The 27,804-nt window shown below is 41.3% G+C and overlaps 1 protein-coding gene across 1 annotated transcript in view; it reads left to right on the forward strand.

The window, feature by feature from the left end:
• The window catches only part of SND1 (staphylococcal nuclease and tudor domain containing 1), a 394,531-nt gene that overhangs the window by 6,169 nt on the left and 360,558 nt on the right, over nt 1-27,804 (forward strand). Inside the window, exons 3-11 of the mRNA XM_044920011.1 lie at nt 8,368-8,440; nt 8,514-8,664; nt 14,343-14,463; nt 18,303-18,381; nt 20,906-21,066; nt 21,811-21,902; nt 22,555-22,713; nt 24,527-24,633; nt 26,935-27,025. Coding sequence (XP_044775946.1) covers nt 8,368-8,440; nt 8,514-8,664; nt 14,343-14,463; nt 18,303-18,381; nt 20,906-21,066; nt 21,811-21,902; nt 22,555-22,713; nt 24,527-24,633; nt 26,935-27,025 — 1,034 coding nt within the window. The remainder of the gene's footprint in view (nt 1-8,367; nt 8,441-8,513; nt 8,665-14,342; nt 14,464-18,302; nt 18,382-20,905; nt 21,067-21,810; nt 21,903-22,554; nt 22,714-24,526; nt 24,634-26,934; nt 27,026-27,804) is intronic.

Below are 27,804 nucleotides of genomic sequence, written 5' to 3' on the forward strand. Positions count from 1 at the left end.
AGGTAGTAAATATTTGAGGCTTTGCAGGCCATACAGTCTCTGTTGAAGCTACTCAACTCTGCTTCCAGTGTGAAAGCAGCCATAGACAAACAAATGATCTTGGCCGTATTCCAATAAAACTTTATTTATGGACACTGAAATTTGAATTTCATACTCTTTTCATATGTTACATAATATCCTTTTGATTTTTTCCCCCCCAGCCATTTAAAAACGTAAAAGCCCTTTTTAGCTCATGGGTAGCACAAAAGCAGGCGGTAGGATGGATTTGGCCAGCGGGCTGTCATTTGCCAATCCTGTTTTTATCGTTCTGGAGTTTTCTTCCTTTGTGTTTCCTTTTTGGGTGTTCTTTTGTAATATTGGACTCTTAAGTCTCTGCTTGCCTTGCATATGGTGGTATTTAACAAGTGTTGGTTTGATTTCAGGCAGCTAGCTCATGGAAGCTTTACTTGCTTAGTGATTTAGTCTTTGACACCTGCTCTGCTGACCCATAAAAATGGAGATTGTAATTGGGGAAAAAGATTTAATCAGTAGGTAATCTCAGATTTAATCCACAGGTAACTTCAGATACCGTTTTAATAGACATCAGCTCCCCAGATATGTTTCTACATGTGTTGGCATAGTGGAACGTCAAGACTGGGGGACCTCATGTCTAGTCCTTGCTCGGCCATCAGTACTTTTTGTCAGCAAAAGTCATTTTACTTGTTTTGCTTGCAGATTTTTCATCTCTAAAATAAAAGGGCCCAGATTAGATGTTCTCTTTAGCTGCCCTCTCTCTGTAGATGATTGTTATAGTCCCTCTGAGATGTAAATTCCCCGATTTTCAAACTGAGGACCAATTTGTGGTAGAGCTGGCCCAGGGAGCCGCCACTTCTGCTCGTCTCTGCTTCATGTGCTGGTGCACCCAGAGCAAGTGACATGACTTGCCACAAGGCCACGGGCTTCCAGTTCATTGTGTTTGAAAGCTGGGCCTCTAATTTAGGTTTGCCTTCTGCTCTTTGCCAGAAAATGAAAGAAAAAGCTGGCTGTGTTGGCGAGTATTCTGGGAAAGACCTCCCAGACCACACAGCTTATGTTCTTTTGGGATTGCTTGCTCTTTGTCTCAATGACTTTTTAATTTTCAAGTGATGATTCTTCTTGTGGAGGCAACAACTCTGGCTGCCAAGAAGCTTTTTCCTGATATACTTTCTGAAGTTTCCCCCAATTTAGTTTCTCTTCAGTTACTCTTTAATTCTGTTTTTTTTTTTTTTTTAAAGATTTTATTTATTTATTTGACAGAGAGAGAGATAGCGAGAGCAGGAACACAAGCAGGGGGAGTGGGAGAGGGAGAAGCAGGCTTCCCGCCGAGCAGGGAGCCCGATGTGGGACTCGATCCCAGGACCCTGGGATCATGACCTGAGCCGAAGGCAGACGCTTAACGACTGAGCCACCCAGGCGCCCTGTTTTTTTTTTTAATAGAAGTTTTTTGCTTCATGAGAGTGTATCTAATAAAAGCTTTCCCACCCTATCCACAACAGCTCCTTCTCCATCCCCTGATGGTGTTTGTAGGTAGAGAAAACACCTTGTCCAGGGAAGGGTCCCTGGCTTGCTGCTCTGTCACTCTGACATGCAGTCCTGGCAGCCTGGGGTGTGGCAGTGGCCGGCTTCCAAATGGCGCTGTGGGTCTTTCAGCCCAGTGACTGTCCTGGTTCTTCTTTCTGTGCCCCAGAGGGAAAGGAGTTCATTCTCCTTGCTGTGTTCTTTCTCAGAACGAGCTTATATTGTTTTCATCATTTTAGAGCTTTGCAGATTTCGCTGAAGTTCTTCCTTCCTGTCACTTCTACCATGTTATTTCTAGTGGACTTGAAAGTTTACAGTAGCCCTCCATTCTTTGGTGAGTCACCATGCCTGACTTTTGGTTCTGAGTCAACTGCCTTTTTAACATTTTTTTTTTTTTTTTTTTTTGGTTAGCGTTGATCAGCTAAGCATCTAATCTTCCTGCTAGATATGGGAATGCTTTGTAGCAAAGCATACATCTTATGTCCCCAAGGTTTTGTACTTCCATGTTGGATGTTAAAAAAAATTTTTTTTATTGAAATAAATTCACACACCATAAAATTCACCCTTTTAAAGTATACAATTCAGTGGCGTTTACTGCATTTACGTAATGTTAGAACATTTTCGTCAGTACTGAAAAGATAAACCCTATACCCATTAGCTCCCCTCCTCCCCTTGGAACCACTAATCCTCTTTCTATCTGTGGATTTGCCTGTCTTGGACGTTTCATATAAACGGAATCGTTAAATGTGTGGCTTTTTCTGTCTGGCTTATTTCACTTATTGTAATGTTTTCAAAGTTCATTCATGTAGTATTATTAATCAGTACTTCATTTCTTATTTCCAAATATTCCATTTTATGGATATACCACATTTTATTTATTCATTTATCATTTGAAGGACATTTGGGTTGTTTCCACTTTTTTTGGCCCTTATGAACAATGTTGGAATAAACATTTGTGCACAAGTTTTTGTGTGGTCATAGTCTCTTGGGTATATACCTAGGAGTGGAATTGCTAGGTCATATGATAATGCTTTGTTTAACTTTTGAGGGACTGCCACACTGTTTTCCAAAATGACTGCATCACCAACAATGTAGGGGGGTTCTAATTTCTCCACATGCTTGTGAACACTTGTTATCGTTTGTCTTATTGATTAAAGCTATCCTAGTGGCTGAAGTGATCATTGTGGCTTTTTTGTTGTTGTTCTTAAGGATTTTATTTATTTACTTAGAGAGAAAGAGAGAGCACAGAGGGAGGGGGAGAAGCAGATCCCCTGCCCCCCGAGCAGGGAGCCCGATGTGGGGCTTGATCCCAGCACCCTGAGATCATGACCTGAGCCAAAGGCAGACCTTTAATGGACTGAACCACCCAGGCGCCCCGGTCATTGTGGCTTTGATTTGCATTTCCCCTATGACTAATGATGTTGAGTATTTTTTTATGTACTTACTGATCATTTGTATATCTTCTTGGGGTAAGCGTATTCAAATCTTTTTTCATTTTTTAATTGTGTGTTTTTTTTAAAAACTAGTTCTAGTAGTTCCTTATTCTAGACACTAGACCCTTATCAGATATGTTTAGTAAATATTGTCTTTTCACTTTTTTTTTTTTTTTAAGATTTTATTTATTTATCTGACAGAGAGAGTACAAGCAGGGGGAGTGGCAGGCAGAGGGAGAGGGAGAAATAGACTCCCTGCTGAACAAGGAGCTCGATGACATGGGGCTCGATCCCAGGACTCTGGGATCATGACCTGAGCCAAAGGCAGATGCTTTTAACCGACTGAACCACTCAGGTCCCCCATCTTTTCACTTTCTTTATAGTGTCCATTGGGTCACTAGTTTTTAATTTTGACCGCCAGTTTATCTTGTTTTTGGTTGCTTGTGCTTTGTAAGATGGCATCATCTTACATCTTAGAAACCGTTGCTTAATCCAGGTTCATGAAGATTTATACATATATTTTTTTCTAAGGGTTTTGTAGTTTAACTCTTATATTTAAGTTGGCTACTTTTGAGCTAAGTTTTGTATGTGGTGTGAGGTAGAGGTCCAACTTCATTCTTTTGCATGCATATTCCGTTTTCTCAGCCCATTTTTGTTGAAAAGATTCTTTCCCAACTGCATTATCTTGGCACCCTTTTTGAAAATCATTTGGCCATAAACATGTGGGTTTATTTTGGGCCTTTTTGGTAACATATTAATGTTCATCAAGTGGCTCCCCTTATTTATATTAGGTCTTCGTATTGGCAGGTGTTGCTAAGATATTCCTCTTGAATCTTAATAGGCAGATGTATCTGTTAATCTAGTTCTCCTTGCAGAGCTTAATGAGATGTTCTCAGCTAATAAGATTCCATTCTCAGGCCAAGATGACTCTTACTCTTGGTACTGTGAAAAAAATACTGGCTTTATTGTCATACTTAAATGGATTTCTTTCTTTTTTAAAAAGATTTATTTATTTGAGAGAGCGACCGTGTGTGTGCAGGGGGAGAGAGAGGTCAAGGGAGAGAGGAGCCTGGGCAGGCTCCATGCTGAGTGTGGAGCCTGATGCAGGGCTCGATCTCACGACCCTGAGATCACGACCTGAGCCAAAACCAAGAGTCGGACACTTAACCAACTGTGCCACCCAGGTGCCCCATACTTAAATGGATTTCATACCATCACTTTCTTTGCTCTGAGTATAACATGGCTAGGGTTTTATATAAGTTTTCTGTCTCCTAGGGTCTGTGGTCTGGGGGTTTAAGAGTTACATGCACCAAATCATCTATCAGGATCTAGCGAAGGTTTAATGGGGTATTCTGTTGCTGGGCAACATTTTAGTGGCTGCCCATATAGTGTTTCACTGTAGGTAAATCTCCCTGTAAACCTGTAAGTGGGTTTGAACAGTTTGAGTCCCTATTTTCCTACTTAGCTGGCTTGTCTCAGCCTTTGTCACCATCTAACTTGTGCCCTGAAGCCAGGTCCTCTGAATCACACCAGTCCCTTTGCAACCTTTATTGGCAGAGCTGAAAAATGTCTAATCCATAACCTCAGTCAAACTGATTCATTGTGACAGCTGGTTTCACAAACCTCGTGCTGTATCAGGTAGGGCTAAGATCGTTTTTCTAGAGTATGTCATTTTATTAATATAACTGAATAAAGCAGTTACCATATGACTTGCTTTTTATGCCCTATAAATTAGCAATTAAGGATAATTACCACAACCATGAAAGTTTGCAACATGAATCAGTACAGCTTTGGCAGAACAATTGTCCGTGACAGTTTCCTCTCAATCTTAACATTATTCTTCTGAAATTAAAATTCTGATAAACAGTATATTTTATTTACATATGTTTATTATTTGTCTCCTCCTACTAGAATGTCAGCTCTCTAAGAGTAGATATTTTTGTCTGTTTTATTTCACTGAGTATGTCACTTGCCTAGAACAATACCTGGCACATAGTAGGTACTCAGATTTGCATTGATTTAATAAATGAATAAATGACTCAATGAGTAAAATTATAAAAGTTATCCACTTAGATGTCAGGTCATTCAGAGGGGAAAAATGATTTGTTTTGGTGCTATAAGGAGATACAAGTTAAATTTGATACATAAACCCTTGGTTTTTTTTCATTTTTAACGACCCTTTAAGTATTTTTTCTCACCAGAAGCTGTTTCTCCTTGGCTTTATTTGGTGACGAACCTTGGATAAGAGAAGACCATTAAAATATTTTTATCGAGGGGGCGCCTGGGTGGCTCAGTCAGTTAAGTGTCTTAACTCTTGATTTCGGCTCAGGTCATGATCTCAGTGTTGTGAGATTGGGCCCTGCATTGGGCTTCATGCTGGGTGTGGATCCTGCTTGGGATTCTCTCTCTTTCCCTCTGCCCCTCCTCCCCTCCCCCATGCCACCCTCTGGTGCCCCTCCCCCACACCCCGCTTTCTCTCGCTAAAAACAATTTGTTTTTAATTGAGGAAGAACTTGAGTAAAGATTATTGGCAAATAAGGCAGGTGGAAGGAGTTCAACAATCCTTAGAAGCTGCAGTGGAGATAGTTCAACACACACTATATCTCCTTTATGCTATTTCAGTTCCTATAAATAGTAGGAAGGACACTAGTTCTTCTCTTATAGATAGGTCTCTTCTTTCTTAATGGTTTGCAGACGCAGTCTTTTCCTGCTTTTCCACTAAGGCTGTGGCTGAATGAGGGGGAGTGAGTTTCACAGGAAAGATGTACATGTGTCAGTCCTTTCCTCCTGGGGGACTAGGAATGGCAATGCCTGCCATGGTGAGCATCTATTCTTGTTGCTTAGGAGGTTGAATTGGTGCCTGCTACCTGAATTTGTATACTCAGTAGTATAAAAGGTGTCAAGCAACCTGTAAAGTAAGTCCTCTCTCTCTAATATTAATCCAGGCATTGACTGTTGTCTGAATGGCATATTTGGTGCAATAATGTGGAGATGTTCTGACAGCAATCTTCAGAATAGCATTTAGGGAGAGGGGAGGGAGGTACAGAGGAAGTTTTGCAAAATTCCTATGCACAAGTTGTTTGCCAAAGCCCTTTATGGGGCCAGGGTAATAGTTATAGACCCATTGCCCCCCAGGGATCTAGTTTACTAGGTAGAGGCATTAGAGGTAGCACCTTTCTGATATTTAGGGACAAAGGGGATTCTTCTCATCACTCATTCTGTTCTTGAGCTTTTCAGTGTTTTGTTTTGGTTTTTTTTGGTCAGACTTGAAATAAGGATTTTTTTTTCCTAGCCTGGGTCAGTGCTTACTCATCAGGGTTTACCTTGATCAGCTAAGGTGGATTTTCTTGTAAATGGACCTTAGCTTTCCCCCCTGAGAAGTACTGGGTCTCCTGGGAGTGCTTTATTACTTTTTGTGAAAGGTTGACTACAACTGAGGATCAGGCACTGGGGACAGATGCTCTGTCTGGTTTATATGCTGTATGTAGCTTGGCTCTCCTCAGCCCCATTCGGAACTTGTGCGTGAATGATTTCAAGCGCAGGTATTCTATAATATGCTATTCTTGCTTCCGCTGCTTGTGAAGACTTGACTATAAATGAATCTGATCCAGGCTCTCTTCCTTTACATCCTTTGGCGCTTCTCATTTCAGGAACACCAAGCATCCGGTGTTCTAGTATATCTGTTCTTTCCCGGCTTCACCTTGAAAGCTTGTCTTTTTAGAATGTCAGTTCCTAGGGATGATGCCCAGGGCATGGGTTCTCAAGAGAGGCAGTTAGAAAGGCTGTTTGGTTGGAAACTATAGAGTTTAATTGCTGGTATCACTTGATCAGAAAGGGTATAAATGAAGAGCATGACCTTAACTAGATAAGAAAGACTGTCTTTTATTATATGTGGTCCTGGTGTAGCCAGAGAAGAGCCATTTAGACCAAGGTCTGTGTGCTTAAAGTATTGAGGATACTGAGACATTAATCAGAGCACTATCTTTTTTTAAATTGGAATGTGTATATTTGTTGGACATTTCTGTAAAAGTTAGTAGGATGGATAAATGAATTGTTCATACAATGAAATATACAGCCATGAAAGTGAATAAACAAGTGTTTTACATCAACATGGATGGGCTTCACCAAGAAAAACAAAACAAAAGGCAAACAAAGCAGGTTACATATGGGCACACGCAGTAGACTCAATTTATATAGGGTTCAGAAATAGGAAAAATGAAACCATATTGTGTAGAGATGTATACATAGATGGGAAAACTGTACAGGAAGGCAAGGGAGGGCTTGTCATAATGGTGGCAGGGGAAGGGGCTACAAGTAGAGTGGGGCACAGAGGGGAGCTTAGGTTCCAGCTGTGTTCCTAGTCCCTTCACTTGGGTGCTGGTTAGTCAGTTCTTTGCTTATTTTTTAATGTGTATGTATGTGTTTAAATGTGCTTCTGTATTTATATTAATATTTTCACAATTTAAAGCATTAATTAAAGTGGAGAGGTGAGGGAGAAATATCAGCTAAGCAAATGTATCCAGTAGTGCCTGCCTTTCCAAGCATCATTCCTTTACAGAGAACTCCATGGTATTGTCTACTACAGGGCTCTGTGTTGGCAGAACTCTCCAGCTTTCCATCTACTAATTTTTCAGCAGCTATTTCTTGTTTTGAAGCGTGAGATTGGGAGTTTTTCAGAGCCTGTGCTTGAGCCCATCTGTTCATTAAATTGTGCCTTGCTGAGCGAAGACAACTTGAATAGCTTGGGTGACATTTGTCATTTTTTTCTCTACGTCTTTTCTTCTCTTCTCCCACTTGAAATCCTCCCTTCTTCTCCCCTGCAAATATTTTAAGTTAGATCCCAGTGAGCTTCAGAGCTCTTTTGCAAGTGGCTTCTATGCCTGGTGCCTTTGATTAGAGAGATAAAAGGAGCTACTGTGCTTGGGGACTGTAAGATGCCTCTTCGATTTTTCTGTTTTAATCCTGGAGAGCATGGACTTTCTAGAACACTTCATATGTCTCCCTTACTCTAGACTGAGCACTGTCTGCAACGGAAGTGTAGCACTGGGCATACTCAGCTCCTTGCAGATGGAGTGTAAAGGCTTCTTCCTTCAGCTTCCGTTTTTCTTAGGTCTTACATTGCTTGCTTCCATCCTAGAATGGGATGTGTGGATGGGGAGATGTTAACTTCTTAATAATTGACAAGAACATGGTGGTGGTGCTCGCTGGATGAAATTACAAAGGTCATTCATCTCCATGTCTCACATGCCTCTTTATCCCAAACAGTCTATTTATTTTATGACTTTTCCATTGTTTGTTTAATTCCTACTTCTATTTCTGGGTCTGTTCTTTGAGAAGCTAGCCCGATGTTTCTGTAGGTGTTTCTCTTATGAAATTAAAAACGATCCCATTCATTTAGTCATTCAACAGTCATTCCACAAATATTTGAACGCCTCCAAGGAGCCAAGTACTGTTCGAGATGTTGGGATACAGTAAGTGAACAAGTTCTGTTATGTTCTTCTTACCTCTAGACAGCTAATTTTCTCTTTTTCTCCCTCTCCGTAGGTCCTCTCAGGCTGTGCCATCATTGTCAGAGGGCAGCCTCGTGGTGGGCCTCCCCCCCGAGAGGCAGATCAACCTTAGCAACATCCGAGCCGGAAATCTTGCCCGCCGGGCAGCTGCAACTCAACCTGATGCAAAAGATACCCCGGATGAGGTAGGTGCTTCCAGAGGCTTCTCTGAGGCTGTGGACCCAGGTTATAGCCCAGTCTCCTTGACTGATGTAAGTTTTGTAATCTTTTCCTGTATATTTTGAGTATTATTTTTGTATCATCGGAATGATGACTCTGGACATACCTACCATGGCTTGCATAGGTTTACACATTCACACATTCACCCCATTAGCAGTAATCCCAGTCTCCAGCCCTTTTCTCCTACCTTTTCCCACAAGCTTGGAGCCTCTTCAGGTTTGTCCATGTTTTCACTCCTTCTCTTGGCCTAGGATGGAATATTTCCTAGGTTGTCTCAGTCATTTGAGGTTGCCATTGGTTATGGCAGAGTTCTTTTATTAATTTATGTTTGAATTCTTCATGTTCAAAATTCAGAAGGAGAGAGAGTGAAAAATCTAGTTCTCCCCAGGGACTACTGATGTTGTTATTGGGTTGTATCTCCTTCCAGAGGTATTTATCACCTTCCCAAGCAGACACTCTTCCCTTCATAAATATAGCATACTGCCTGCTGTGCTTTATTACAGATTCTTAATCTTGGATCCATGAACCCCTAAAGGCATCTGTGAATCCCCTGAAGTTGTTTGCAAAGTTTTGTGTAAACATGCATTGTTAAAGGAGGGAGTTTTTAATTGGTTTCTCAAGGCAGCTTGTGGCTCAATAGTCAAGAACCATTGTGTTGTGATTGGAGAGACTTCTGATCTTGTGTCGCAGCATCCCCTCCACTGCCCTGTTTCCTTACCTCTAGCGCCTGCCCACCTTGCTGTCTTTGTGGTCTGCCTTGGACTCCTTCAGTTCTTTCATCTCCTAGCAACTGCTGTGAGTCCAAATTTGGCATTGTTTAGTCTTCTTGGCTCCCATACTTTGAAACCTCAGTTCTTGTCTCTTCTTAAGTAGTGCTCAGCTATCATCAAAAGTGAAATTTCTGGATTCTAATTATTTGTCCCCAACTTGATGATAATTGGGCAAGTTTGGTACCTCAGCTTTCCTCTGCTATTCCCTGACGTGGAAGTGAAGAAGAAAACGCAACTCATGGGGCTCTTCTGTTTAAGGAAAACGTGTAGTTCTTAAAAAATCTATAATAAAGGGGCATTTTGTTTGAATTACAGTAATGAAGCAGTAGTCTAGAAAATGGAGAAAAGTCCCCCGTAATTCTGTCAGCAGCAATCCAGTTAGATTCTTGGGATGATGACAAAATAGGCCAAAGAAATTCTTTTTCATTGGTCCTCCATCAGTGACCACAAGTATTGGGAATAGTGATAGTGTAGACATTGGGGTTGTTTAGTAAGGTTGAAACAAGATCATGTCAAATGCTTAGCACCTGCCTAAAAAGTATTTGATAAATGTTACTTATAAGCTCTACTGCCATTTGTTAATTTCTGTTACTATAAATACTCCTAGTACTGTTAGACCAAGCCCTGAAGATTAACTCTCTCACAGCACTTTTCAGATTTTGAGTCCTAAGTGCATTTCTTGACCAACATTTGGATTAGTTCTTTTCCTTTCAGTTGTGTGTTGTGTAACAGCTCGAGTGCTCATGAGAGGAGAAGCGTTGACCCTGGCTGGCTAGGCCTGATTAAGTTCATTGCCCCAGAAGAAAGACGCAATGTAGCCTCTAAGAAAGAAGGGTTGGGTTTTAATTTCCTGTTTTGTGGATGGGAATCTAGGGCGGAGGAACACAAGGCCAGTTGGAACTCGTTCTAAAAGATTTGAACTGTATCCTATATAACAGTACAGTAAAATCGTACATGAACTATCCTAGCTGAGAGAATACTACGTGATCTGATCCTAGCCCTTGTTCTAGTTTCATGTATTTGTGCAGTGTGGTGCTTTTTTGTTTTCTCTTCCAAAGCAACTCCGTCTCCTTAGGTTTCTCCTGGTAACTGTTCAAAGGTCCTGGAGACGTGAAGTATTTGATGGCTACAGATTTCATCCTTTCTCAGCCACAGTCACTACTCTGTCCTGAAAATCTAGTCTCTCTTTTCCCTGCTGTGATCTGGTATCGCCTCCCCCCCCCCCTGCTTTTGAAGCTGCTTTGGCTCAAGTGATCAGTGATGCCAACGGGTAACCCAAATCAGAAACCCGATTTCCTTTGCTCTTCCCTTCCCCTGTGACATCCAGGCCTTTATCAAGACCTAGAGAGTCTGCTTCCTCTAAGAGATCTCTTCTCCATCCTTGAAACTTCATTACTACTCCTATTTTTCTTTGTTCCACTCCGGTGGTGTGCTAGGAATGCTGAAATAATGGTCCTTCTGCCTTCATTCTCCTCCCCTCTAATCCTTTCTCCATATGTTCCCAGATCTTTTTGAAAGAAAATTTCATTCATTGCCTTGCTCAGTGTTATTCCCACATTCATTCTGTGTTTATGTCTTTCTCTACTACATTGTAAGCTCTTTGAGGAGTGGGACCTTATCTCACATCTCTGTTCTTGAGCCTAGTCAGTGCTTGACATGAAACAGATAAACAGTGAATAAACATGTGAATAATGAGGGTAAAAAACCTGAGCATCTCCTTTTTGGGGATCAGTGGATTGTGGAATGTGGCATTACCCTTTCTCTCTGGTTTTCCTTTGTTTTGGAGCATGTTGTCTATTTTTTTCACATTCAGTTGGAGTCAAGGATGACATTGCTCATTTGCTTCCCTTTGTATCACTGTCCCAAGTATCATTTGGTTGTTTATTCTCTGCCTTCACTCTTGATACCGTCTTTCAAAGGAGCTCAGCTCTCTCCTAAGTCCTGTGGCAGTAAAAGCAGCTCCACTGTATGTCCCTAGCCATCATTGCCCTGTTCCAGGCTAATCCCCAGTGTTGCCTAGCTACTTAGGCAGCCTAGATACTGCATTGATGGGCACTGTGGGAATTACATACTTATTACGCACATATTTACTGAGTTCCTGTTATGTGTGAAGCTGTATGTTGGTTTCATGAGAAATCCAGAAATGAATGTTATAGTCCTACATTCAGTGGAGCACTTGAGAATTAGGATGGTGGGGTGGTGGGGCAGAGAGGAATTGGTTACATACACATGGCATACCATGGGTGGGGTGATGAGAAGATGGGATAAGAAGTATTGAGCACTGGGCCATGGACAAAAGTAGCTAGCTTTAAGGATTACATACACTGTTCAGTAGTGGAGGAGTCTACCTGGGTCAAAGAAAAGATTGGAATTAAAAAACTCATTTCCTTGTGGTAGACCTTAGACCTTGCTTGAGGCAGGGAGCAGAGTGCAAGCTGCTAGGTTGCATGCTGTTGAACATTCTAAAAGGAAGAGGTAATTTTGAGCCTCAACTACTTAACAGCCATTTGCTTCTTAGATTGAGCTCTGGGACATCATGAACAGACCACAGCTATCCTTCCTGTGAGGCCATTCTGGAGCTTATTTGATAAATGCTTTGGGCAGTTTTCCCTATACTTGATTCCTAGAGTTGTTCTGGGAGGCTTTGTTGGGATAGCCTTCTCCAGCGGTTAGCTGTCTGCCGGCTGTCCTCTGTATGGACACTTGCACAGAGATTTGTCCTGGAGTGCTCTCTTGGCCTAGTGAGGAGTGTTGTGGTCAGTCGCTTCCGTGGGTCCCTCAGTTGCCTCTCTTCATAGCTAAAGTCTTGTGTAGTTTGTGAATTTGCCCAAATCTGGATGGAACACAACTTGAGAAGACTGATTTAAAAAAAGCAAGGTACAGAAATTAGGTTATTTTTTCTTATAGGATTAGGTATATGTTCTTTCCAAGACCTCCAGTGTGGCTTTCTGTTATTGCCCAGTGACTTATCAATTGTAAAATATGAGGTCCTAAGGGTGAAGAGAAGGGTGCCCCTTCAAGTCTTAAAAGCTTTTAGTAATTTTCTCTAGTTGGTAGAAATTAAGATTTCCCCATAGGTGCTAGATAGTTCCTTGTGAACTGACTCTTGATAATGAGTTTTTACCAAAGTCTTTTAGGAGTACTTGTTTTGTCAGAGCTTTTCCAAGTATTTAGGAAAACCGTGTGTTACTGAATTTTAGATATTAGTGTGGTCTCAAAACTGAATACTAAACATTACATCTGTAGCTGAGGATGTTTTTAGAGTTAAGTGGATCACTAAGGTAATAAAAATGGAGGAGGCTGTGTTAGTTTGTTCAGTACGGTTTTTGTGATGTGGTTGATAATTGGGCTCATTTTTCAATTATAAGACTCTTTTTGGTGACTGGTGGCTGTTTTCATTTTTTGGGGGGTGGAGCAAGGGGTGGAAATGGGACATGAAAATATGATGAACTTCATATGACCATTGAGTGATTGACTCTTTTGTTTGGGTGCTTTGAGGAAAGAGCATTAGATGAATGAGGATAAGCTTGTTTTTGTGTCTTTGAGAGAGCTTACACAGGATCATTTCTTCCTAGAAGCATTCCCAACTGATGTTATGTAACAGTGCGAGTTTTGTGAATAGTGGCCCAACGGCTTGGTGGACTGCCATCTTTTGATTGGCTTCTGGTTTCTGAGAACTCATATGGATGTTTTCTTTTAGAAAAGCTTATTGGATAGCCCCATGGAATAATCTTAATGGTCTGAAAAGGTTAGCAGAGGCTTCCTTTCCAGACCAGTAATAAACCGTTTGCCTTACTCTGTGTAGCCCGAGCTCTGTGGCTCTGGGCAATTGTAGTAGACAACACATGCATATCCTGTACACGCTTCCCTTTTGTACTTCGCGTTTTTTCTGCGCATGAGGTCCTGCACATTCTATATTCTTTGAACTTTTACCCCCTCCTTCCTCATTTCTGTTCTGAGGGAACTTGGGGGCACTGAGCTAGGTCTAGACTATAAATTCAAGTGCAGGTGGCTCTGACTGACAGGACTATTTCAGAGACCTCTCCCTTTGTACCATCCTAGAAGTGATGGGGTGGGGATCTGGAGATCATGTGGAGACTTTGCATTTTGTGGATGTGCGGCTCACCCCTTATGTCAGGGCCTTAGATGGGTGGAGGGAAGAACTACCGTTTTCAAGATAACTCCTTACCAGGGACCTGGGTCCCATTGGTGCAGCCTCAGACTAGAGCAGGAAAAGGAGACATTTTAGGGAGAATAGTTCTTGCCCTTCTCAACTCTGCTGTTCTTAAAAAAGGTGGGGGAAATGATATAAGCAAGGCTCTTACTTGAGCAGGAGACTCACTCTGAAATAAGAGCACTAGAACCTTGCCTTTACTCTGACAGTGCCTCGAACTGGTTTCAGGCTAGTTTAATAATCAGTGAAAGCACTTTGTAAACTGGAAAGAGGCAAACAAATGGAGGTGGTAGTTACTTATGTTTTCCCTTTGACTAGGTGAGTTCCTGGAGCCCATTCAGGAGTGGGTTGATAAATAAATATGAAGCATTTAGAAAGTAGTGGCTGGCTCATGGCAAGTGCTATAAAATTACTGGCAGTTATTATTCATGAAGTAAACTATAGCTCTGAAAGTACTGCTGCCAGTATCTGGGCCACTATGAGGCCTGTTTTTAGGGCCTGGGCTAGTTAAACCAACTGCTGGATCCTCCTTTTTTAAAGATCTTATTTATTTGAGAGATAGAGCGTGAGCAACATGAACGGGGGAGGGGCAGAGGGAGAAGCAGACTCCTCGTAGAGCTGGGAGCCTGATGCGGGGCTCGATCCCAGGACCCCTGGGAACTAGGCGGTTCTCACGTGACATAATTGTTTTGTCTTTCAGCCCTGGGCATTTCCTGCCCGAGAGTTCCTTCGGAAGAAGCTGATTGGGAAGGAAGTCTGTTTCACGATAGAAAACAAGACTCCTCAGGGGCGAGAGTATGGCATGATCTACCTTGGAAAAGGTGAGTTAGCAAGGGAAAAGGACTTACTTCCCTCAGAGTCTAAAGTTTCTCCAAAGATCAGATTTTATCTGGTGGAAGGCCAGTGTGCGTTCTGGTGGAAGACAATTGGCTATAGGTGTAATTGGAAGTCCTTTGAGTACCAGAGCTCATGGTGCCTAGGTGCTCCTGGTGCAGGGCCCCCGATTCCTGCTCCTTGTTTACTCCTGTGCCTGCTTTGCTGGCCTGGGTTAGGTGTGCATAGTACCCCGTAGCATTCTTCCTTATATTTAGACCATCAGCCTGTGGAACTCAGTGGCTCTGTGCTTCTAGGTCATAGTGCTAATTGAATTCCTGTAGATTTCCTATTGCATCTTCTATTTCCTTTATCAGTCTTTTGGCTTTTCTTCTCCTGGGGCTTTTTAGGAAAGGAAGAGTTGTTTAGGGCTTGTGGGCTTTGGCAAGCCACATGTTTTGGAATGGAATGGAAAGAACACAGGCTTTGGAGTTGTGTAGATGTGGGTTAGAATTCTGGCTTCTGTTACTGTGTACTCTTCTTTAACTCTTAGCCTTTGTAAGTCCTAGTTTTTTCATTTGTAAGCTATTGAGAGAGTTGAAAGAGATAGAATGTGTAAAGCACTTGGCTCTGGCACAGAGTATGTACTCAGTAATTGTGTGTGCACGTGCACATATGCCTGTTGTTTAGCTGGGCCAGGTGGCTCATGGGGTGTTAGGTGTTCTGATCTTTTTTTGGATTAGGTACAGGGAGAGAATAAGATTGTGGAATGGAGTTTGAACAGAAATAGGACATTGAAAGGATTGGTAGGTTGTTCATAAAGCAGCCATTTTGGGAGTTATTTTGGGAGTGGGTATTTTTTTTTTTTTAATCTATTAAATTCTGTGATTCTTTGATAAAATAACTTTCCAACGGAGCTGCTTTAGATAATTTTTTGACTTGGGTAGTCAGTAAGCTGGAAGTAAGCAAGCAGCTAACAACATTCTCTTAAGATTCTGATTTAAAAAAAAAAAAAAAATTCTGATTTTAACTGTAGAGGTCTTAGGAAAGTGAGTTGGATGACTCCAGGGTGACCCAGGAGATGTCTCATTTGATTTACCCAGTAGACAAACGCCCTTTTCAGCCTCCCAGACAGATGGTTATCTCCTTCTTGATTGAATGGGGAATTATAGAAATATATAGAATCTTTTCAGAAAAAGAAACAAATTTGCCTTTTACCCAAAATTCAAATAATAACAGTAGGAAATAAAACACTTAGGCATTATTGTTAGATGACTCCTGGTTAGAAAGAATAGAAGCACATGGTCTTCAGAATGCAGTCACTCAAGGATTTTATCACCTAAAAAACTGCAGTTCCATAACAGCTGGTCAGTCTTCTGTACCCTGCCAGAGATCTCCTCCCTGAAACTACAGAAAATGTCAGGCACGGATATCTCTATAAAGAGACTACCTCTGAGAGTTCTTTTAAGTAAACTTGGTCTTCAGCTAAAATGGTCTAAGTATTTATTTTAAGGGAAGTTGACGTTTAAAATTCTTGTTGTTTTTAGAAAGTTCATTTTTAAAATTGACCCAAATTATAAACTGGATATGATGTAGCATGTTTAGAATAAAACCTGCTACATAGGAAGTGATCAATAAATACATACTGAAAGAATGTTTGGAATTACCTACACTGAAAGAATGTTTGGAATTATCTACATCTTTTAGTTTTAAAGGTTTAAATGACTTAAAGTTTAGTATTTTCACTCAGCTCTTTTAAGGAGATCTCCATGCCAGTTCTAATGAAAGGATACAGTGGCTTATGTAATCAGTATCCATATGTTTATCCTATTCATGGCTACTCACTTTTTATTTGACAGAGAAGAATGGTAGAATTTGAGAAATTTTGGTTCACCTAGAACTTATTTAAAAAAAAAAAATTAGGGCGCCTGGGTGGCTCAGATGGTTAAGCGTCTGCCTTCGGCTCAGGTCATGATCCCAGGGTCCTGGGATCGAGTCCCGCGTCGGGCTCCCTGCTCCTTGGGAGCCTGCTTCTCCCTCTGCCTCTCTCTCTCTCTCTCTCTCTCTCTCTGTCTCTCATGAATAAATAAAATCTTAAAAAAAAAAAAAATAAGTCTTCTGACTTGTGGAGAAAATCTAGTCATCTACTTGCTCAGAATACCATCCCAATTGTGACTTGGTCAGTTTTGTAATTGATAAGTACTAAACAAGAATAAGATCCTTGGCCTACAAATTCCCCATTTCAGTATTCTATCCACCACATTTTGTTGCCGGAGTTCAGCCCAGGGAAATATGTTTTTCTTCCTTTTGAAGGAGTAATCAGAACTCACTTTTTAGAAGTGGGCCAGCCAACGGCTGTTTCAGAGTGCCCTGTGCCAAGAAACTGAAAGCTATTTGGCATGCAGTTGATTGGCTGGTTTTGTGACCACTCACCTTGTTTATACCTGGGCTTCGTTCTTTCTACTCCCTGACATCTTGGCACCTTATTGCTCAAGTTTTCATTTAATTGTTAAACCCTTCCTTTTGACTTTTTACTCTTTGGGATTCCTGTTGCTTTGAAACAACCAGTGTAGTATTTGCTAATGTCAGATAGCTGTGTGTGCCTGTGTCTGGCCTCACCAGTAACCTCACTGGAGAGGTTCTGATGATCCATGCTCAGCCTCAGAACCTGATATAAATATCATTCATCTCGACTTTCCTTGGTAATAAAAGAGGCTTATAATTTGCTTCTGTAGCAATTTGGGCAATGCTAATGGCACGACATTTAGGCTGGATTTGGGGGTGGTGTGTGTATTGTTACTGCTTACAGAAGTCAATACATAGTGTATTAAATATAAATCTTACAGAACTTTATTCTTCGCTGACGTTACCTATTAGCTAGACTCCTGTGTTTCAGTTTATCTGGGACCTTGTTCTCTGCCATATTAAAGATTTTTATGCAGCAGTTCCTTCACAGATGTCTTCCTTTATTGCTTTGTCTGACAAGCGGAGATTTAAGAGCATACAGAACCTGAAAGCTTTTTCAATAGCATGGAAATGCAATTAATGTTTCAAGTGCCCAGGTAGAATCTAATCAGATTGGGTTTTAAGTTTAACTTCATTTTTCTTGCTTGCTGCTGTATGATAGATTAGAAATCTAGACGCCACCTCTGCCCCTCTGTCTCTGAGAGCAGGAGAAAGCCTTTGACAAACGGTGTAGCTTGTCTTGGTGTCCTCTTGGAGCAGAGAATAGGGCATCCTGAGGGGAGTTAGACTTGCTGTGTAAAACGTGATAGACAATCCTAAATGAATCCATCTGATTGTACAAGTGTGGGGACTAATTTTTTGTTTTTAATTCCTGCTGTGTGCTGGGCAATGGGTTAGATTTACAGACATTGTGGTTTAATTTTCACAAGAACCCATGTGGCAGGTACACTTCCCATTTTATAGATGAATAAATTAAGATACTGAGAGATCTTGTCTAAGCTATTAAGTGGCGGAATTTGTATTCCACTCCAGGCCTCTGCTCCTTAGGTCAGTGTTCTTTATACTCTCTTGGGCTGCTGTGTGTGTCTTGCTTTTCTTTCAGTCTCCGTAGTTCCCGAGATTGCCTTTGGCCTGGTAGATAAGCAAGAAAATTAGAAACAAAGTCCTAAAGAAGAAGATTTATAGACCTTTGGGTCTTCAAGACTAGACATTTTGGGAGAAGAGGTTTTCTGAAAAACCCAACACTATGTTGCTGCCTTGTCCAGTTCTCTGGCAACATCATTCTTCTTGAAGAGCTAAGGGTGAAAGTGGTTCCATTTGAGCGCTGCTGCTATTGGAGACAGATTTGCATCTTGTGTTTAATTCCCTTTTTCCTCCTCAGATACCAATGGGGAAAACATCGCAGAGTCTCTGGTTGCAGAGGGCTTGGCCACCCGGAGAGAAGGCATGAGAGCTAATAAGTAAGTATTTATTACTCTTCTGACCCCCTCAAACTTCCTTTTCCTCCACCTTGAGAGCTGGGGTCGCTCAAAAGAGGTTGGGTAGCCAGCTCTACCGTGTCTTTGCTGCATTTTCTTTCCTGTCCCCTGGTCAACTTCTGGTGCTCTCCTGGCTTTTAGGACATTTCCTGCCCCAGTGTGGATTATTCTGAGCCAGGAGGTCACTCAAGATTCATCAGTAGCATTTGACATGTATAATTTCTTTAAATAAAGGAGTTTGAGACAAGGCACTTCCATTCTTTATATTCATAAGCGCCAACAGGCTATGTCTTACACGGTAGATATTCAGTTCCAGAGTATTTATCCATCCATCCCAAAAGATTAATTGAGCACTTACTATGTACCGGGCTGTGTTCTGGCACTGAGAATACAGCAGTGAACAGACAGTTTCTGCTAACATTTTAATGGGGAGACAGACAAGAAACCAATAAACAGATATACAATATATCATGTGCAAGAAATAAGTGCAATGAAAAATAAAGTGGAGTGAATAAATAGAATTCAAAGCAAAATCTGCTGCTTAAAATCTAGGGAAACTGACAAGGGCTCAATGGTTCTGTTTTAAAGTCAGGGAAAATTTTCTGTCTCTCCAAAGCCTTTTAAGCCTGTTTTGGTCTATGGATCTGTAGATGCTTAAATAGTAGGTAAAAATGTATTTGTTTAGCTAATGGAAGTGTGAACGTAATGGGAATGAGTGTTAGTTATGTAAGCTTTTTTTTTTTTTTTTTAAAGGTTTTATTTATTTGACAGAGAGAAAGACAGCCAGAGAGGGAACACAAGCATGGGGAGTGGGAGAGGGAGAAGCAGGCTTCCCGCGGAGCAGGGAGCCTGATACGGGGCTCGATCCCAGGACCCTGGGATCATGACCTGAGCCGAAGGCAGACGCTTAACGACTGAGCCACCCAGGCGCCCCAGTTATGTAAGCTTTATAGCACATATATCATGTTCAAGTTCACCAGTGTTGGCTCACAGTAGGATGGATTGCAGCTGGCTTTAATTAACACTTTAGTCTCTGAAAAGTGATATGTTACATCAGTAATTTGGAGGCTAAAGATGCTGTTTAAATCATTAAGTCCTTGCTGTATTATATGACTGTTGCTGGTGTACAAAAGGCTTTAGGTAAATATTTGCATGAACTGTACCAGTGATGGGGATGAGCCAAAGGCAAGAATGTACTTTTTGCATTCTTCCTGCCTTCATAGACTTTGAGGCCAACTCATTCACCGTATACGTCTGTGGGTCCTTTCTAACTGCAAAGGAACATTTGTTGGAGCCTATAATTGGGGGGTGAGCATGTTGGGAATTTAATTGAATAAAGACATTTGTCTTAAGTGGCATTTTTGGAGGCTGAAGTTGTATCTTAAGGAGAATTGTTGACATGATTATCATTGCAGTATTTTTTGGGAATCCAGTTTGCAACCAGAGTGAAAATTTTTAAAAAGCTCATAGCTCTATTGTACCATCTCAACAAAGAAATCTCCCCTGGAGTCCCAATCTTTTTTCTTTAAAGCTGTCTTGACTTCTCCTTTCCTCAGATTCATATGTTTGCTTATATCTCTTAAGTTACATTTTTTATTGAATTCTGGTTGCAGTCTTGGGTCCCCAAAGATGTGACTATCTTCTTTGGGAAGGAGGGGGAAAGAACAGTACTGAAGACTTCTGGCTTGAGAAATTGTAGATCAGGGATCTCTGTTCCCATATCCCTACTGCTCAAGGTGGGAGATTCAATTTATGCATATAGCCTTTGATGGAACCGGGTGTTGAGATTGTGGAAAGGCCTTGGAGTTCACTATTCCCTTTAGCTCAGGGGTGTGTTTTTTGGGGGGGGGGCGGCGAAAGGGGGAACCATTTCTGGTTTTGTTTTTAGGTCTATCTTCTGGTTTTCTGACTGTTCTTATATATATTTGGTTTCCTGCTTCATGAAGGAGGAGTCTTCCATTTTCAAAATGGAAGCTTTTCAAACTGCTTTTACCTAGCTGGTCTTATTGAATGTGTAAGTAGTTTTGGGGTGACATCTGTAATAATAGTATTTGCTCTGTATTCCCCAGCCCTGTTCTGTAGACAATAGGGGATAAGGTTGGTTCTTAGTCACTTTCCTTGTGCTGTGTCATGCTGAGCTCTTCCTGGATTCCAGTTCCTGAGTCTCGGATGGTTAAATGAGGCTATGCCCCCTGGAGAGGCTTCCCTCTGAGCCACCAACTTGTCCTCTTGTAATCACTGATGGTGGTAGTACTGAGATATGTGTTCTTTGCATTCTCATTAAATGCTCTTAAGAGCGAATCTGTTGTTTTGAGGGAACAAGACTGGAATCAGAAATTACACTCATGGTGAATTTCTGGTTATAGGCTTGGGTTTGTAGCCATAGATCTGAAACAAAAGCTTTGGTTTCTTCAAGGGGAGCAGATGCTGAGTTCAAAGAAGAGCCTGATTTTTTTTTTTTCCCCTGTTGTGAACTCATCACACGTGTTTCTTTTTCATGTCCCAGTCCTGAGCAGAACCGGCTCTCAGAATGTGAGGAACAAGCAAAGGCAGCTAAGAAAGGAACGTGGAGTGAGGGAAACGGTTCACATACTATCCGGGACCTCAAGTACACCATTGAGAACCCAAGGCACTTTGTGGACTCACACCATCAGAAACCTGTCAATGGTGAGGCTGGTGGGAAAAGACAGACAAGATGCAGAGTGATTTCTGTTTGCTCTCAAGTTTCTTGAGGTTTATAAAAGCTATTTTACTTGGTATCCGAAGGAAATTGTTAAGCGTGCAGTAGCACTGTGGTATTTTAGAAGGTAACTTGAATCCAGTTCATGTAGGTTACATCAGATGTATTTTGACAGAGGTTAATCCTTTGCTGGTGCAGGGTAGTAGATTGCTGGTAATTTTCCACATTGGGTATCTTGCTGTTTTCTAAAAGCTGCTGCTTAAGTAACATCCCTGAAATTATATTCTGTATGTAAGTAAACACACAAACACACACACATGCATACACTCATTCACACTGTAGTTCTTGGCCCAGTTTTGAGACCTTGTTAACTACAGACTGAGTAAAATAAGATTATTACCAAATCTGAATTATTACTTATTTTTTGCTACACACTTGGTACTCAAGTGGTGAGCCCCCTAGCTTACGGATAACAAAGCTTAAGTATGAGCCATGAGATCCCAGAAAGTAGAGAAGACCTAGAAGTGAGTCTAATCTGTATTCCCAGGAATAGTTTGTAGAAGAGTCTGTTGTATGGATACTTGTGATCTTCCAGTGTTTTGTCACTTCTCAGAGGGAGGCTTTCTGGGGGTTTTGGGGAGATGAAGTGTGTTAAATGCAGTTTGGTTGGGCATTGTTTATCCCTGGCACAACTTTTGCTAATGACTTAAGCTGTTTATTCTGTCACACAGCTATCATCGAGCATGTGCGGGACGGCAGTGTGGTCAGGGCCCTGCTCCTTCCAGATTACTACCTGGTTACGGTCATGCTGTCAGGGATCAAGGTCAGACCATAGAGTGGGCTATGGGGTGGATATAGGGTTTGTGGAAGCGTTCAGTGACAGGTAGATTCTTCTACTCTGGGACTCTGGATTTACTGATTCTTCCTAATATGGGCCATTAGCATTGACTAGAGTACTTTATACTGTAAACTTTGCAGTGGGACTATTCTCATTAGATCAAATAAGATTTAAAAAAAAATCTTTTAAAGTACTTAGGGTTTGTTTCGAGTGGGCTGTGGTGAAGAGGTGTTGAGACACAGAAAGCAAACTTCAGAGCTTCCCGTCTCTCCTGAGAATGGCTTGTCTCAATGTAAAATATCCATATTGATTAAAAAAAAAAAAAAAAAAAAGATTGGGGGATTTAAAACTAGGCATTTGTGACTCTTTTCTTGGCAAGGGGTAATTTTCAAATATAATTTAAAATTGCCCCATGATAGTGACATGAGTTTTATTTACCTTCCCAAGAAGTCTGACAATTTGCTATTTCTAGTCCCCTTTACCAGTATGTTTTAAAAAGGGGTTAGAAGGCCTGATTTGAGACCTTCCTTAGCTTAGCTTTGTGGTATTTGTGGTTTGGGGTGGTTTGGTGTGGTGTGAGGAGTGCCTGGCACTCACATTGAGGCTGCATTACCCACCTACTTTACTCTTGCTTTAGTGCCCAACTTTTCGGCGGGAAGCAGATGGCAGTGAAACACCAGAGCCTTTTGCTGCAGAAGCCAAATTTTTCACCGAGTCTCGACTGCTTCAGAGAGATGTTCAGATCATTCTGGAGAGCTGCCACAACCAGAACATTCTGGGCACCATCCTTCATCCAGTGAGTGTGCCCATGCAGACTGGGCTGTGTGAGGTTAGGGGTGCATTTGGTGTTTGATGGGCTGTGGTTTGTTTCTCTTCTCTCTCTCTGTATTTAAGAACCATTTATATATCTTGGTAGGATTATCATCTGATTTTTGAGGCATTTTCTAGGGAGATATCAGTTAACTGATAGAATTGGACAGATCTTACTTTTAGAAAATGAACCTCAACTTTTGAGTTTGTAAGGGGAGGAGGAACTCCTGTTTCCTCAAATGTTGGCCCTTGAGGTTCAGAATAGGCAAGTTGAAGGGCTGCCCCATAGATGAGTGGTGGCACTGAACTGTGTAGAACAAGATTGCTGAGGTTTGTATGTAGCTCTAGAGGGAGCTCTTTAAAGTACTGGTGGAACTAGGGGCGCCTGGGTGGCTCAGTCAGTTAGGTGTCTGACTCTTGGTTTCGGCTCAGATCATGATCTCGTGGGTCCCGAGATCAAGCCCCTTGCTTCTTCTCTCACCTTGTTTGGCTCCCTGCTCATCGGGAAGTCGGCTTGAGATTCTCTTCTTCTGCCCCTTCCCCTGCGTGCTCTCTTGCTCTCTCTCTCTCCAATAAATCTTTACTATTTATTTTTTGAATTCTATCAAATATTTATGTATTTATTTTTTAAGTATTTTTAAAATTTTAATTCAGTTCACATATAATTCAAGTAAGTGTTTCAAAAAATAAAGTATTGGGGTGCCTGGATGGCTCAGTCGTTAAGTGGCTGCCTTCGGCTCAGGTCATGATCCCAGGGTCCTGGGATTGAGCCCCGCATCGGGCTCCCTGCTCCGTGGGAAACCTGCTTCTCCCTTTCCCACTGCCCCTGCTTGTGTTCCCTCTCTCACTGTGTCTCTCTCTGTCAAATAAATAAATAAAATCTTAAAAAAAAAAAAAATAAAGTATGGTAGAACTATGATGAGGAAACCTTTTTATGGAAAAATTACTTTGTGTACTCCAGGCCTTATCCACTTACCTCCTAACTCTGCTTTTGAGCAGGAAATAGGTTCTTTATGTTCTTCTAATTGTGACTATCAGTTCTTCCCAGGTGTAGACTTTGGTAGGTGGGTTCCTCCTGGAAAGGAAGTGATGTTGTTTTGTACCACCCAAGTGCAAGTGAATTTTCATTATTGTAACCTATATCTGGTACATATTAAACTACTGTTACTTATTCTTTGGCTAGAGAATTCTTTCATGATGGCTGTTGTGGAAGGCTGGGAGGCTTGGTTTGGAATGTGCCAAGGTCATGTCTATTTCTTCTGGAGGACTAGCTGTCTGCCTGTGCCCTACCAGATGGCTCTGTGTCACAGTAGAATGGGAATTGTAATTCACTGGGCAAAATGTAGCTGAAGTTATTCCCTTACTCAGCCCGTTCTTTAGCTTTCTCCGTATGAAAAGGAGAGTAAGTGCTGATCTTAGGGAAGGAAATAATAAGGTGTAATCTCTACTAAAGATTAACATCCTCCTCTGCCCACAAGAAGAGCTATTGAAATGTCAATTCCATTCAATGCCACTAACATTTATCCTACTCCTGTTAAGTGAGAGTTACTGTGCTGGGTGTTGTGGGGATGGGAAGCCAAGGCTGTTAGGAGTTGCTGCAGAGTGGTGTCTCCCATCTCAGAGCTGGTTTCTTAATGAGAGAAGTGCCTTTATTTATTCCTTCCTTCCTTCCTTCCTTCCCCCCTTCCCCCCCCCTTTTTAAATATGAACTGCAGTATGGATTGTGGCTGTTGATTGTGTCAAAAGTCCAGAGGAATGGATTCTCTTGTGCCTGCCTTCTCATGTGCCTTGTTTTTCAGAATGGCAACATCACAGAGCTCCTCCTGAAGGAAGGTTTTGCTCGCTGTGTGGATTGGTCGATTGCAGTTTATACTCGGGGTGCAGAAAAGCTGAGGGCGGCTGAGAGGTAAGGTCTGTCAGGGAAGGCTTCCAGCCAAAGATCTTGTTTAGGATCTTCAGGGAAAGAAATCTTGTGATCTTCTCTCACCTATCTATGTCAGTATTTGTTGTATTTCAGTAAAGGATTAAGGAAGTTCCAAAAGAGGCTAAGATCTCATAGAGGAGTTGCTTACTTAGAAGTCTTTGGGTTTTCTGATTCACTGCTCTACAGTAAGGGCTAGATTTTCATTCAGAAATTGTTCTTCACCAGATTTGCTGCTTTAATGTTTTGGGGTGACTTTTTTTTTTTCCCAAGCCCCTCATTGAAATTCTGAGTTTTAGGCATTTGGAATGAAAGAAACTTGAGGCTCATTTGAGGATGATATAATCACTTACCAGCTACTACCAAACAGGTAGGCTGGAGCCAGGGGTATGATGGAAAGATAGAGCCTGTAGGTCCTAAAACAGGACTATTCAATGTTATCGTGAGGCCTCTTGCCCTCATCTGTTGAAGCATATTTTAATTAAAAATGTTATCGTAACTGTGAGGTGGTGGTGTCATGTTTTTAGCTAGGTCCCTTGTGGTTAAAGACTATGTAGAAAATAACTTATTTCTAGAAAAACAGTAGTTGGATATTCCAAAGATTGGGTGGGTATTTCAAGTGTCAAGGTCAAGAATATCCAGGTGTAGGTGAACTTCATTCACTTGATGGGGTAAATGGAAGAAAATGAAGCAGGCAGCAAGAGTAGATGAATAGAGATGATGCTTAGGGAGAGCCCCAACCACCATCTCCCAGGATACATTTAAGCAGAAGACCCACCAACCACTGATGACAATGATCCACTCTCAAGGGGTGTTGTATGACTTATTTCAGAATCATAAAGTTATAATGGTCTTGACAACTTCCCATTTTTGGCCTTTGAGGCACACAGCTAAGAGATGTGCAAGAACATGAACTGGAGGAGTATAGTTTTCTTCCCTGAGTCTTTCACATCCTTCTGTGCCTATAAGCAGAAAGACTTGCAACTTTTTTTTATAAAAGTAGATTTTAATCTGGGCCATCAGATATGGCGTATCTGATTAAGAAAATTATATAAAATTTTTTAGTCTTTATGTTCCACAATTAAATTCAAAATATAAAATACTCTTACCAAATACAGTGTTCCAAATACCTCTAATTATTCTGTGATGCTCAAAATTTTTTTGTTCAGAAAATCCTATAAGTCCATTATTCTAAATATAATTTTGGTTGATAATTCTTTTTGCATTCTTTAAGTTCCTGCTTCTCTTTGAAGAAAGTGAGTACAATGGCAGTAGTATCTACACGTTTTATAACATCTATAGATTTTATGGGATTTTAAACACAGGTTTAGAGCAAGGAATGCAAATCATATTTCAATAATACGTGATTATTTTCCTGCTCTTTTGCATGCAGTATTTGACTTGCTTGCATTGTTAAATCTGTCAGAGAATTTTATGTATTTTATAACTACTACATGCTACTTTGTCTCTTTATCATTTTAGTGCTGCTTTTACAAAAAGATTGCAATACTGTTTTCAGAAATAAGAGTTCCTTTCCCTTGCACATGCATCCATTTATTTGTAAAGACTTTTGTAAATATAAAACACAAAAAGTATATTTGAAAACATAGCTGTTCACTGGTTTTTTAAAATCTTTGCACATATTCCATTTCGCTCTCTTGGCCTGAATGAAAAAATTCCTAGTGGTTTTGGTACTGTAAAACGAATGTCTGCCAACACCATTTTTTCACTTTTGTCGGTGAACTTCTATTGGATTTTTGTCCCTTTTCTTCTTTAGATGCACTACAGAGACCATTTTGTTCTGTTTTTCACATAAGATTTGGTTAGCTGATAATCTTTTTTTTTTATTCAAATGGAAATTGAGCAGGCCTGTGTTTTTTAAAAAATGTATTTGTTTGTTTAGATGTGGGTGTTCTTCCCACTTCAGAGAGCAGTTGCTCTGTGTTTGTCATTCCAGCGCCTGGCAGTTAGTAGTCCCTCAGGAGAGACTGGATAAGCTAACGAGCTAATTCAAGATGGGCTTGTACTGTCTGGGCTCGAAAAAGTGCACACCTAGACCCCAGTCTGCCAGCCAAGGGTGTGTGGACAGTCTTGGACAGTGCAGTTGCTGTACACTCCTTCCTGTGGCTTTCACACTTCGCTCTGCTTTCACAGGTGGCCTTTCCCTTGGGTGTCTTGTCTATGAGGTAGAGTAGGATCCTGTACTGTTTGCTCCCATGGCGATGGTGGGTTCCATTTGCTGACCTATTCTGTCGGAATGATTTGCATCCTTGATTTTGTTGCCAGGTTTGCCAAGGAACGCAGGCTGAGAATATGGAGAGACTATGTGGCTCCCACTGCTAATTTGGACCAGAAGGACAAGCAGTTTGTTGCCAAGGTGAGTCATTCTTGGCATCTTAAGATGCATGGTGGACATTGTCAGCTGGTGGTAGTACAAACATCTGAACAATCAATCCAGAGCTGAACCATTTCTATTTTAGGGCAAGCGAGTGGTGTGTGCATGTATGTGCAGTGATTGCCTGTGTGTGTGTGTTTATTGCAGGGGACTTAGAAACAGTAAGAGCTTTCTTGTCATAAATTTGCATAACTTCATTTAGAAGTTCGTGAGTTAAAGTTGTGGACATTGCCATCTTGGAATCTCTCTCCTATTTTAGGACTTCTTTCTGTCTGCCTGACAAATGGCTTTCTCTTAGATTTCCTATGTCAAATCAACCTTCTCTTCTTTCTATTTTGGGACTCTCGTTGGTTTTGAGTTTTTTCTCATGTGCTGTGTTTTTCTGAGAGCTCTCCTGAAGTATCCTGGGTTGGATTCCTTTGACAGGAACTAGTGCTGTTTGATTGTTTGGGTCCAGCAACAGTGCTGGGTTTGGTACCTTGAGTGGTAGACCTGTTTTCCTCACTTTCCCAGAATGCTGTGATGTTTTCCAGTCTGTTTTTACTTTTGGCCAAGAGATGCTGGAAGCTTTGTTTTTATGAACTAAAAGAGGTTAATGAACGTATCTGTATCCCCTTAGAGGTGGCTGCCCCAAATGAGTTTAAGATGGAAAGCCACTAGGTGGCACTATCAGCCTGAAAAATCCTGGGCCAGTTTCTTTTAGAATTGTAAAATTTTAACAGTCTCTGAGGAATTGGCTGAATTTCTTCACTTTCTTTTTT

This window comes from Neomonachus schauinslandi, chromosome 12, assembly GCF_002201575.2.
Source record: "Neomonachus schauinslandi chromosome 12, ASM220157v2, whole genome shotgun sequence".
NCBI lineage: Eukaryota > Metazoa > Chordata > Mammalia > Carnivora > Phocidae > Neomonachus > Neomonachus schauinslandi.